Consider the following 12851-nt stretch of genomic DNA (forward strand, 5'->3'; position numbering starts at 1 on the left):
TTTTTGTACGTGACGCAAACAACACCTACGTAACCCACACATGGACAGAACCCACATAACAACAATGGAGAACATCGATGCGATGGTATTCGTGTTCGTATTATTAGCTGGCATGTTGAAGAAGTGGAATATGTTGGCTGCGGCGCTGCTATGGCTGTTACCAGCATGGTTGCCATGTCGCTCTCGTGACTTCGTCACACTCTCTGGCCAATCAGTGGCCGGCCGTCTGCCGAAGTCACCTTTTAGCATCGGCTCAGCTCGCTTGGAACCTAGAGCGAGGCGGTACTAGATAAAGCAGCCACTTCAGGTACCAGATACCATGTTTTCGCGGTGGAAACGCAAAAAATGCGAGCTGAGTCGAGTCGTGTCGAGCTGGTACCATGCAGTGGAAAAGCGGCATAAGTGTACAGATTGTTTATTAAAAAGGACATTTTATACACACAATACCATCAGTAGATCAGCCGTCGACGCCATCTTGTTTTTAAGACTCGATAGGTAGATTGTCGAACACAGAGATTGTGACATCCATCAGCAACACGCAAGCTCTGTGATCACCAATCTACTTATCGAGTCTTAAAAAGAACACGGCGTCACCGTCAATGCCTCGTTTTATATGTTAAGACCTTATGATACTAACTATACCATTGAAGTGTCGGGCTTCTAGCCTTTTAAGTGGTTTAAAATAGCGATTTAGTTTTTACCATAACACATGCCCTTATCGTTCCAAGTTTATAGCGTTTTAATAGAATCGGCTAAAAACAGCCAACTGAAGAATGCGTCTATAGTCGGTTATTGTGCTCCAAAACGAACGTTCCAACTCGTTATCATACCAAACATATCCCCACCTTATATTTAGGAATTTTAGTTTTCTTGGCAATTGCTATGATATTATGGTCACTAAAACCCACCGAACGAGAAACCGGTTCAGTGGAGCATTGAGGAATATTTGTGTAAATATGGTCTATGCAAGTGGCAGAAATATGGCCAGCATTGTTAGTAAAGACTCTGGTTGGTTGAGAGATCATCTGAGACATATTGTAAGCATTGCTTTATAATAGTCTACCAGCTTTTTTTTCATTGGACATTGATTCGTAAACCAGTCTATGTTCATATCCCCAAGTAAAAAAATATCACCAATCACATCTGCAACTCTGTCAATTAACACACAAATTATTCAGGTATTGCACATCTGTCCCGGGAGGTCTATAGCAGCAGCCGATCAGCACCGGCTTTAGGTGTGGAAGATGCACTTTGACCCATAGAGTTTCTAAACTATCTGACATGAACTCAGAGCACAGTGTTGCCTGAAAGTTATTTCTGATGTATAATGCAATGCCACCCCCATGTTTAGGTCTCCGATATGGCCAAGATATGAATGGTGTTTTCTATAGTCAGATAGTTAAAAGGTTGGGTATGGGATTTGCGAAACGCCAGCAGATTTTGAAAACACACAACTCAAACGGTCCTACCCCCTCTCCTTCAACACTGACTCTGACTCCACCCATTCCAAGTACATGGACGCGCAATCATGCACGAGCGAACACAGATGCGCGAGATCGAGCCATTAGCTACTAGTTAGCTAGCTCCAGTAGCTACCGCAGGATAACAACTAACAGAAGCTTGCTCTGGGTCACGAGCTTTGAGTACGTGCACGAAGGAGTAACGCGCGGGGAGCGGGGGAGGGGGATTGCAGTACGACCGTTTGATTGACGTACTTACTGTCCAATGCCACTCGGTGGGTCTGGAAATCAGGAGTTTTTCGAGCCCTGCCCGTTACACAGATGATTGACTTGTTTAATTTACATGTCAGTACTATTTCAAGTAATTTTGCCAAAATGGCCAAAAAAGAGAATTCCATACCCAACCTTTAAGTTCATGTACCTTATTTCTGATGCTGCAAACATTCAAATGGGCCATAACAAGACCCTTTGAAACAGGAAGAAGCTGCTTATCATCAACGGGCCTACTATCCATAAAAATGTAGTTCAGTTCAGTCTAATAACTCAAGTTAGGGAGACCAGAGAACTCGGGCCTCTACGAATAGTCAAATCTCCTAACCTTTATGCCTCCTTTACTTAACCTTTGTGGAAAACGTCATCGGGTCAAGGAGAGATGAAAAGGTGCTTCCTTTCGAACATAGGAAAAATGAATTAGCCTCCACTTTTCCTAACCGACATCATTGCACGACGCAGAGTATTGCTGACTTCTAGCGTCTCTACGGTGGAACTACAGTTTTCAGAAGTTGGTCGTACTTGTCGTGTTGATTTCAATCAGGTTGTTGCCAACATTGGGAATCACTTAGGTCGGACTTGGCCAATGAAAATACTTTAGGCCAGTTGAATCCCAATTCACATGTGGGAAAAAGAAGAGGCTCAACTTATGTTGATGTTGAAATTAACTGCCCCCCAGTAGTCTTTCTTAAATGTGAAGTCGGAATTTTGTTTTCTTACGGTGTGTATTGTGTGCTTAATAACCAGCGATAAATGATTTCATTTCGATTCAAATAATATATTTCTGGAATTGGTATCCATTATTATCAATTGTATTTTCTTCTCTTCTATTCTTCTGCTTTACCGCGTCTCTCACACTTCTTCATGTAGAGTTGGTAAACTATGTCGGTGGCATGTTGCTTTAAATATTGCCGCCGTAAAGGATCCTTTCCTTTCGCAAAAGTTGCTCAGGAGTAACCTATGCTAAAGGAGCGTTAAAGGAAGCATCGAGGCTCCTTTCCTAAGCATTTTTAGAATTTGAACCACCTTTCCTCCAAGCACTCAGAAATTTCCTATGCAAAAAAGAGAATTTGTAGAGGCCCCTAGTCTCTTGCTCCAGCTCCTGGCTGGTCGGAAGGGGGATGGACAATAAGCTTGTCATGTCTGATGCTAACTATCCTGCGTCGGTGCTTGGTTGGATTTTGTTTTTGTTTATGGGGCAGGCGACCCCATAAACCCCAAAAGTTGAACGTGCTGTACGGCTCTGCGGTCAGGATCGAAGTCCTCCACTTGCGCCTTAGCAGCATGTAGTCCAGCTGACGTAGCATACCAGAAGCCCGGTCCTGGACGGTCCATCTCTTGCCCATTCTCTTCTGGAACAAGATGTTCACAGCCAGTAGCTCGTGTTCCGTTAGAAGGGCAGCAAGTTGTTCACCGTTGCGGTTAGTGCTTTCATGATACGTGATGGCCTGTAGTGGTCAAATTAGAGGTGGGTAAACTATGAATTTTTTGATCAGACCGACCTCGACACAACGCAACGCAAAGTGTTGCGACTCTGTAAGGCTAGCCTGGCTATATTCCATTATGTTATCAATTAAAGTCATATTAAATCAATCAATGACAGTCAATGAATATGTTTGTAGTTTATTCAAGTTATTCAAATTTCAACAGTAAAGAAAAGTATGTGTAGATTAAGAACTATCTATCTATGGCATGTGTGTATGTGTGTGTATTAGTATGCATGCTTTTCACAGTAGTACCCAGAGGGCCTCCTTGTCCTCCACGTCAGGTCCTGCCTTGCAGGGGCGTGTTCTGGAGTTCATGGCTCCCCTGTGCTTCACCAGCCAGGACTTCACATACGTGTTGGATTGAACTTTGTGGTGGGCCATTCAGTTGAATAAACATCAAGGACGACACTGTGACCAAGTGCAGACTGCATCTCAGGGGGCACACTATGATGTTCATTAAGCTGAACCCCCTCTCACACTCAGCAGTGCTGACTGGAATGAGATGGTCAATATTCAGGAGTGGTGCAAGGTTTTCTGGAATGATGCTTGAGTTATCCTTAAAATCCCTATAGCCTTCAAGAATTTTTCTGTCATCAAGTCTGAACCTTTGGGCAAGTTGTTTCTACTTGGATTCCCCATACTGCTCCTCTAGGGAACAGGCCAGTTTGCTGGGAAAATAACTTTAAAGAAAATAAATAATAAAATAAAAATATTTATAATATATAAAATACAAATATTTATAAATATTTATATTTTTATTGGTTTAACCGCCAACCGCCCAAATTTAATTAAAATATATTTTTTTGTCACGTCATCCACCCGATCCACGGTTCAGCCGCGGAGTCCACGGCTGCAACCGCCAACCTCGCATCTCCAAATTGAGGCTTTAACATAGCGACCAAGCTATAGTGAAGTTGATACGCCGAAACCGGAGTTTAATATAGATAGTAAAACTCTGACTGACTTTCACTCATTTTGACGTGGGCAGTACACGGATAGCATGACTACGCATTGGCCAATCTGAATGCTCGTAGTCACTTAATAGTTCGTCAAGTAAAATTGATTTATAAATCACAAAAACAACTCATGTGAATTGATCATCTTCAGTCTTACTTTGTACTTGAGGCCTTTTTCGGGCATCTGTTGGAGTGGGAGCACTCGAAGGTCTCTTCAAAAATCGCCTGATATCCATGGCTAATTAATGACAGGTAGGCAGGCATGATAATCCACAACGCGCAGGGCCATGTGTTTACATACTTCCTGTTTACATATTTTCCTGGATCCTGATTGGTGTCGCTGCCGCAGCCGCAAGGCACTGATTGGAGGGTCACAGACCATAATAGCATAGGCCTACAGCGCAGATGAAAATGATTCAGATTACAGCGTTTATTTGTTCAACAATATGAAACCTTGTCTTAGGTGTTTTAAAATGATGCTGAATTTATTTCCGATTATTCCAACGGCAGAATACAAGGCACAGGGAACATTGAGGTGCGTAAACGCTATTTAGAGGTGCGTAAACGCTATTTCCTAAATTCCAGAGGTGCGTAAACGGCGTTTACGTGCGTTTACCCTCCACTACAGCCCGGGTGCATCCCCTGGTCCGAGCCTCACGTTGAGGTCCCCCAGAATTGCTAGGAAGTTGTGAGCCGGAGTGCTGTTCTAAGGTCCCCATAGAACTCTTCCACTTTCTCGACTGGCGCTACATTGGTAGGTGAGTACACTACAATGATGGTTGTAACTGGGTTGCCATCGAAGTCTGCGATGGCTGATCCTGTCTGTGTGCTGGTGCACCCTACGGAGAGCCTTTCGTGCTCGAGGACTTAGCAGTTGCCCCACCCCTCCTGGTGCAGCCTGGGCCTCGTTTTGCCATGCTGATGAGGTGATGAACGAGTAACTCCACACTCTGCAGTACACAATCTCTGGGCCAGAGATTATTATTTTTATTTGTTTTACAAACCTTAATTTTTGGTGCGCCCTCAGGTACTTGGTGCCCTACGCACTCTGCGTACTCTGCGTATAGAGAGCGGCGGGCCTGCACAATCTGGTCCTGTTCATGTACTCTCCTGTGCTCCTGGACTCCCAGGATTTCCACTCCCCTTTCCTCGGCACAGTGTGCTAGCTCTGCCAGCTTTGCTTCTTCTCTCACTGTGTTTGCGTTGAAGGTTCCCTGGTCTCCGACAACGCAGGAGTGTGTTAGATGGGTCACTGTGTTCAGACTGAACCCTCGGGGATCAAACATGGAAAAAACGCAAAAGGTATCTTGTGCCGCGTTTCCACTGCAGGGTGCGGAACGGATCGGATCGCAAAGGTGCGGTAGGGAGGGGGCGGTAAAGCCCAGCTCAGTTCCGAGGTCGCGTTTCCACTGCCGACAGTACCCTTGGTGGTAGGCCGGATGTCGATCGCCGCGGCAGCTACGTAAACATAGTAAACAACGTCTTCCTCCCCAAGAATGCAGACGAACGTCTCCACCTCCTTGTTTGGCCAAGCAAGCTTTTTACGCGACATGTTAATTATATATAATAATACCTCGAGGCTACTGTTTGTTCGTCTTTATCCCCGCGTCGACCGGAAGTGACGATTCTGTCGACCAATCAACGGAGGGGGGGTGTAGCTAGAATTCCAGGGTACCCTTTCAGGCGTCTGGTCTCGTTTTGGGTACCGCAACGGAGGAGTCCCCAAAATGGGGTCGGAACGGGTACGGCAAAGTCCGGGTCACGCCCACTTTTGGCGGTGGAAACTTAAGGTTACGACCGTAACCCCGGTTCTCTGATAGCATGAGTGAGGTATCTCACATATGGGTACGCCTCCCCGCGTATCCCTCAGAAGCACTTTATCACTACGCCAGCCGTGATTGGCTGGCCACGTCTGACGCACCCCGGGTCAGCCCCCTATATAAGTATCTGACCGTGCGTACAGCGTCATTCAAGGTAGCAACCTCTTCTCGCTCACCGCAAGAAGGGCAATCCGGTGAGATACCTCACTCATGCTATCAGAGAACCGGGGTTACGGTCGTAACCTTAAGTTCTCTTTCAAGCAATCGTGAGGTATCTCACATATGGGATATGTTTACTCCCGTATTGCCGGACAAGCCAACCTCAACGATACGTGACCATTCCAATCATGACAGAGCGCCCTGCGCTCCCCCTGAGGTCACACTCAAAACAGCGTGAGCCAAGCGAGGCGCAGTAACGTCAAGTCGGTAAAACCTCATGAACGTAGTGGGTGAAGCCCAAGAAGCGGATTCGCACACCTCCTGCAACGAAACCCCTTTAAACAAGGCCCACGACGTGGCAACGCCCCTTGTTGAATGCGCATGCAAACCAACAGGCGCCTCCAGCCCTTTTGCTGAATAAGCCAAAGCTATAGCCTCAACAACCCAGCGTGATAAACGCTGTTTTGTGATAGGTTTACCCTTGTGAGGGCCAGACCATGAAACGAACAATTGATCCGCCTTCCTAAACGATAGAGTCCTTGACACATAAGCTCTCAGAGCGCGTACAGGACACAACGTGTGCATCCGCCGTTGCTCCTCAGAGGTGAACGGTGGAGGGTAGAAAGCACTAAACTCCATGGAAAGGCACGAGTAAGACGTGTCCATGACTTTAGGAACATACGCCGGATTCGGCCGCAGCGACACCTTAGAGTCTCCAGAGCCAAACTGCATACACGACGAATGCACCGACAAAGCGTGTAGATCACCAACTCGCTTTGTTGAAACTAACGCCATGAGCAACGCCGTCTTAAGGGAAAGCGTTTTCGCGTCCACTTCCGACAATGGTTCAAAAGGAGGCCCCGATAAAGCCCCCAACACCAGTGGTAAATCCCACCCAGGTGATAGAGGCTTTGACACAGGGCGCAAACGACGTGCTCCCCGTAGGAAACGACAGACCAAGGGATGCTGTCCCACCGTCTTGCCGTTAATACCCACGTGACATGCTGATATGGCAGCGAGATACACCTTCAGCGTAGAAAACGCCCTCCCCTTGTCAAAGAGAGACTGTAGAAATATCAACACAGTATCAACAGAACACTGGAAGGGGACTTCATGAGTAGAAGTACACCAATCTTCAAAGACACGCCATTTAGCCTCATACACAGTACGCGTCGAAGGCGCCCTCGCGCTTTGGATGGTCATTATAACATTCTGTGGCAGGCCACATGACGTAAGATTCATCCTTTCACGGGCCAAGCCCAGAGAGCCAGACGTTCTGGGTGGGGATGAAAAATTTCCCCCCGAGCCTGGGACAACAGATCCCTGCGCAGCGGGAGTTGCAGCGGTTGTGAATAAAGCATTTGCGTTATCTCCGCCAACCACTGTTTCTGAGGCCAATTCGGCGCTACCAGAATAGCAATTAGACCCTCGGTCCTTACTCTGTCTAATGTCGGGGTTATCAGAGCCAACGGGGGAAATGCGTAAAGGAGTGTGCGCGGCCACGCATGCGCCAATGCGTCCACCCCGAGCGGAGCCTCTGGATCGTTCAGAGAGAAGAACAGGGGACATTGTGTGTTCTCCCTGGAGGCAAACAGGTCTACTGACGGGCACCCGTAGCGGTTCCGAATCAGTTCCATCACCTCCCGGTGAAGTCTCCACTCTCCATAACGAGGGTGCCCTCGTGAGAGTAAATCCGCGCCGTGGTTCATCACTCCAGGCACATGCGTTGCCCTGAGTGAGAGTAGATTGGCGCTGCTCCAGAGGATCAGTTTGTGTGCCAGTCTGTGTAGTTGAGGGGAGCGCAAGCCTCCCTGCTTGTTGATGTAGGCCACTACCGTCGTATTGTCTGTCCTCACCAGAACATGAGCGCCTGTTACATACGGCAGAAAATGTCTCAGCGCCAGGAACACTTATAAGTTCGAGAACATTGATGTGAACAGAGCGCAGTTCCGATCTCCATCGGCCGTTCACCGATCGCCCTTCGTGGGTGGCACCCCACCCCCATAGAGACGTGTCGGTGGTAACCACCTTCCTCGCACACATCGTGCCAAGTTGCACGCCTTGTGTAAGGAAATACGGATGTTTCCACTGACGAAGCGCCAGCGTGCAGTCTACTGGAACACATATGCGTCGGTGTGCATGAACTCGTGGGTCCAGACAGAGACTCGACACCCAGCGTTGAAAACCCCTCATATACAGCCTGCCAAGGGGAACCGCCATCAGAGCTGACGCCATCAGACCCAATAATCTGTGGCAATCCCTCAGTGTGACATAATTTCCCCTGCGAAACAAAGCGAGACATGCATGTATCGCCTTCACTCTGTCCGGAGTTAGTTGAGCACTCATTGTGACTGAGTCCAGAGACAGCCCGATGAAAGTTATTGACTGGGAAGGGGTCAGTACACTTTTCTTCAAGTTGAACCTGAACCCCAGCGATGACAAGTGTGCCATCGTGTGTTCCGTATGAGCAATTGCCTCCTGTGCTGAACTCGCAGCCAGGAGGAAGTCGTCTATAAAGGTTGCCAGACGAATCCCTTTCGTACTGAGTGGACCTAACGCGGCCTCTGTGCATTTCACAAAGACTCGCGGGCTTAGTGACAGTCCGAAAGGAAGAACCGAAAACTCGTAAATCACCCCTTGAAAGGCAAATCTGAGAAACTTTCTGTGCGGGGGGTAGATTCGGATATGGTAATATGCGTCGGCCAGGTCCAGGGTGGTGAACCAATCGCCTGGACGTACGAACCTCAGCAGTGCTGAATGTGTCAACATCCGAAATCTGTATCGTCTGAGATGCGTATTCAACGCCCTCAGATCCAATATAGGTCTCATGCCCCCTCCCTTTTTCTTTATTATGAAATATCTTGAGTAGAACCCGCTCATTGCTTGAGCTGGTGGAACTACTTGAATGGCGCGTTTCTCCAGTAGAGACTTTATCTCTGCTGCAAGAAAGTGAGCCGCTTCCCCCACTGCCTGCGAGTGTATTATTCTCGAGAAACTCGGAGGGGAATGCATAAACTGGATTCTGTACCCTTTTTCTATGGTTTTCAGAATCCATTCTGATTTCACAATTGGCCGCCAGTGCTGCATTCGCTGTGCGAGTGAGCCCACTGCTGGTGCCGGCGCCACAGGTGGAGCAACGCCGCCCGCTTGTGGCAGGGAGCGTTGCGTCCCCCTGTTTATAGCCTGCTCCGACAAAGAGCTCATATGGCTTATTTTTTGTCTTTTTTCCAAAAGCAGTGCCCTCGGCCCTCGGCCTGGGTGCACTAGGGGGTACAATTTTATTGCTGAAAACATGTGTGTGTTTTCGACAGTGGAGGGGTTCTGGAACTGTAAACTGTCCTGAGTCGCAACGGCAGACCCTTCGGACATACCCCTTTGCTGTGGGAGAGGGGCGTGCGTCTGGCAGACACGTTTTCCCTCTCCCGGCAGCGAGCTAGGCGGACTGCTTAGGCCTCTTGCCCGGGCGTGGGCGAAGTGGCGCTGGCTTGCCTCCATGCTGATCCACTGGTGCAGCTGGTTTGTTGGCCCACGCAGCCCCAGCCTCAGTCTTGGGTTGAGCTGGAGGTCTGGGGTGCGAACCAGGGCGTCTCGCAATCCTGTAGGTCGGCGGTGGCCTCGCCGCCACCTGTGCAAAGGATGGCCGAGAAGTCGGAGCGGGAGGAGGCTGCGTCTTCCTGGGCATGCAGGACTGCAGAGCCTCCCCCTCCCGTTTATTTTCCTCACAGCGGCGTTGCATGGTGGTCATAGCGGGGCCGAACAAGCCCTTTGGATCCACCGCGACATCGAGGAGCTGTACTTTCTCGCGGTGAGAGAGGCTGGATAAATTGAGCCAACGTGCTCTCTCCTGCGCCACCATGGTGCCCATAGCCCTTCCAGAAGCCTGCACGGTGCACCGGTGAAGACGGAGGCATAGGTCGGTCACGACACACATCTCGTCCCAGAGTTTGCGGTCCATGACACCCGACCCTGACATCTCGTCCTGTAGCTCCGCCTGATACGCCATCAGCATGGACGACGCATTGAGGGCCCGCACACCAAGAGCAACCGACTTGTATGCCTTGTCGGTCATAGAAGACTGGAAACCGTCCGTCTTAGACGGGAAGCTCGGTGCGGACGATGTGGACAGGGCCTTCTGACCCGGTTGGAGATGTTGAGCGACCAGCGGTTCCACAAGTGGTAACTTGAACAGACCTCTTTCCTCCATGTCCACGCATTCCAGCGCGGCTCCCCCCTGGATCGGGCTCTTCGATGAGAAAGGCTGCGACCAGGTGCGGGTAGCCTCTTCCACACACTCGGGGAACAAGGGGAGAAGTTGCCTCTCCGCGCTTTTCACCCGAGGTAAACGTTTGCCTTCGTACCGGGAACCGGCCTTTTCGGGCAGAGCGTTGGGCCATGGAATTTCCAGCTTGGCGGCAGCGCGCCTGCACACGTCATGTAGGCTCGTGCCGATAGTCGGGGAACCGCTGTCATCGCCTCTCGCACCCTCTGGGTGCAGGTCAAGCAGGGTTCCTCGCAATCCAGCCTCTTCGACCGGATGGAACGGGTCGGCGCCGTCCTCTTCAAATAGAATCGGTTCGTCCGAGTCCAGCTCATCGTGGGCCTCGCAGCCCCCCAGGCATTCGGACTCGGTCATCACCCTTAGGTCTTCTTGCTCCATCCTTTCACCCCAGTCGGTGCTCGCGCCCGCTGTGGCTACTTGGATATGGTCGCTAGGAAGGGGGGCCCCCGACAGCAACGGGTCATCGTCTGTCAGGCTAACATGGCGAGCTAGCCGACGTCGGAGACTTTTCATAGGGAGCCGTGCGCAGTGGTCGCAGGTACCCATGGGAGCCAGTGCTTCTCGGGCATGTCTCAGCCCGAGGCACTCATTGCAGGTGAGGTGGGTATCTCTCTCCGAGATATGGTTCCCACAAATGCACACCCGTCCAGGCTTCCCATCCACCGTTTCAGGAGGGGGAGAAGCCATGGCTTAACTGCAGTTTGGAGACTGGCCAGTTGTATTTTTATTTATTGCAGCTTTGCAGCTGATTCGGTTTAGCTTTCCAGCTAGACGGAGTTAGCCTTGCAGCTAGACGTTCCCGGTGACTAATGTTTGGATACAAGCTAGTCACTGTAGAAGCGAGTAACCACTGTTTGGAAACAGGCTGGTTAAAGATAGATGTTTGGTGACAAACCTATCCGTCGACGACCGCTTAGTAGGCACTAGCGCCCGGCGAGCGAGTGGTAAGCTCACTCTGTGGAAAGTAGCATAGAACCTCTGCACTTAGCAGTATCGTCAACAATTACTTCTGAGCGAGAAGAGGTAATTGAATGACGCTGTACGCACGGTCAGATACTTATATAGGGGGCTGACCCGGGGTGCGTCAGACGTGGCCAGCCAATCGCGGCTGGCGTAGTGATAAAGTGCTTCTGAGGGATACGCGGGGAGGCGTACCCATATGTGAGATACCTCACGATTGCTTGAAAGAGAACGCGATCCGACCCGCACCTTTGCGATCCGATCCGTTCCGTACCCTGCAGTGGAAATGCGCCATTGTTATCCAAACATTCGCTAGTGCCGAGACTGGTATCTACCACTGTAGTTGAAACAACGATCTGGCGATGAGTGGCTGAAGAACCGGTGCACGTCCAGCAGCCCCCGGACAGTTTAGGCCGGGTGGTCATCGATGATGCGGGGTGGTGGAGGGGCTGAACCCGGGGGGGACAGAGGGCTGGTGGTAACAGGCTTTAACAGAGAAACATGGAATGTGGGATGAACCTTCATATGTGAAGGTGACTTTAGTTTGACGTAGGGTCCAATCAGAAAAGGGCCCACATAACGGGGGGTGAGTTTCCTGGACATGGTCTTGAGGGTTAAATCCTTGGAGGAGAACCAAACCCTCTGCACTGGGGGGTAGTTGGAAACCTGGTATTGGTGTTGGTCAGCAGAGCAGAGTAAGGCAAAACAAACCTCCCTCCAAATCTTGTGACAGTATTACAGCAGTAGCATACTTATCATTAGTATATTACAGTTATGCTTGATGACATCCTGACCGAAATATAACCATTATCTGAAATATATTCTAAATCAACTTTGGAAAAAGATCAGTTAAGTGTCATTTTAAGATGACATGCTGAAAGAATACTTCAAGCATTACAGCAGTAGTATACTTATATTCAATGGACTAAAGTTGAGCTTGATGACATCCTGACCGAAATACACTATCTGAAATATATTCTAAATAAACTTTTGAAAAACACCAGTTCAGTGTACTTCTAAGAAGTATACTGGAAGCATACTTCAAATAGTACAGCAGTAGTATACTTATTTTCAATAGACAAAAATTGAGCTTCAAGACATCCTATCTGAAATACACTTTATCGGAAATATATTCAAAATAAACTTTAAAAAAGATCAGTGAAGTATACTTTCAAGAAGTATACTGAAATCATACTTCAAATATTACAGCAGTACTCTACTTATGTTCAGTATATTACAGTTGAGCTTAATGACATACTGGCAGAAATACACTATCTGAAATAAATTGTAACATTTAAGGATACTTTTAAGATGTATACTGAAACAAGACTTTAAATACATTAGCGTTGGTGTATTTATTTCAATTTATTTATACATTGAACTTAAATAGATCTCAGAAGAAGGATACTTTTCCAAAAGTTTACTTCAAATAAACTTTACATAAAATATATTTCTGAAAA

The 12851-nt window shown here is 48.7% G+C and overlaps 1 protein-coding gene across 1 annotated transcript; it reads right to left on the reverse strand.

Annotated features, from left to right (window-relative positions):
- Positions 1–6080: 6080 nt before the first annotated feature.
- Positions 6081–7974, reverse strand: LOC130392176 (uncharacterized). The gene has a single exon (XM_056602627.1). It carries the CDS (start codon positions 7719–7721, stop codon positions 6339–6341), a length of 1383 nt encoding a protein of 460 aa, XP_056458602.1. The 5' UTR covers positions 7722–7974; the 3' UTR covers positions 6081–6338.
- Between the last annotated feature and the right edge of the window lie 4877 nt (positions 7975–12851).

Source organism: Gadus chalcogrammus, chromosome 11 (assembly GCF_026213295.1).
Source record: "Gadus chalcogrammus isolate NIFS_2021 chromosome 11, NIFS_Gcha_1.0, whole genome shotgun sequence".
Taxonomy (NCBI): Eukaryota; Metazoa; Chordata; class Actinopteri; order Gadiformes; family Gadidae; genus Gadus; species Gadus chalcogrammus.

What these genes read in the sequence shown, in the direction of transcription:
- LOC130392176 (XM_056602627.1), bottom strand. Translation starts at nt 7,721, where the DNA reads ATGTCCCCTGTTCTTCTCTCTGAACGATCCAGAGGCTCCGCTCGGGGT.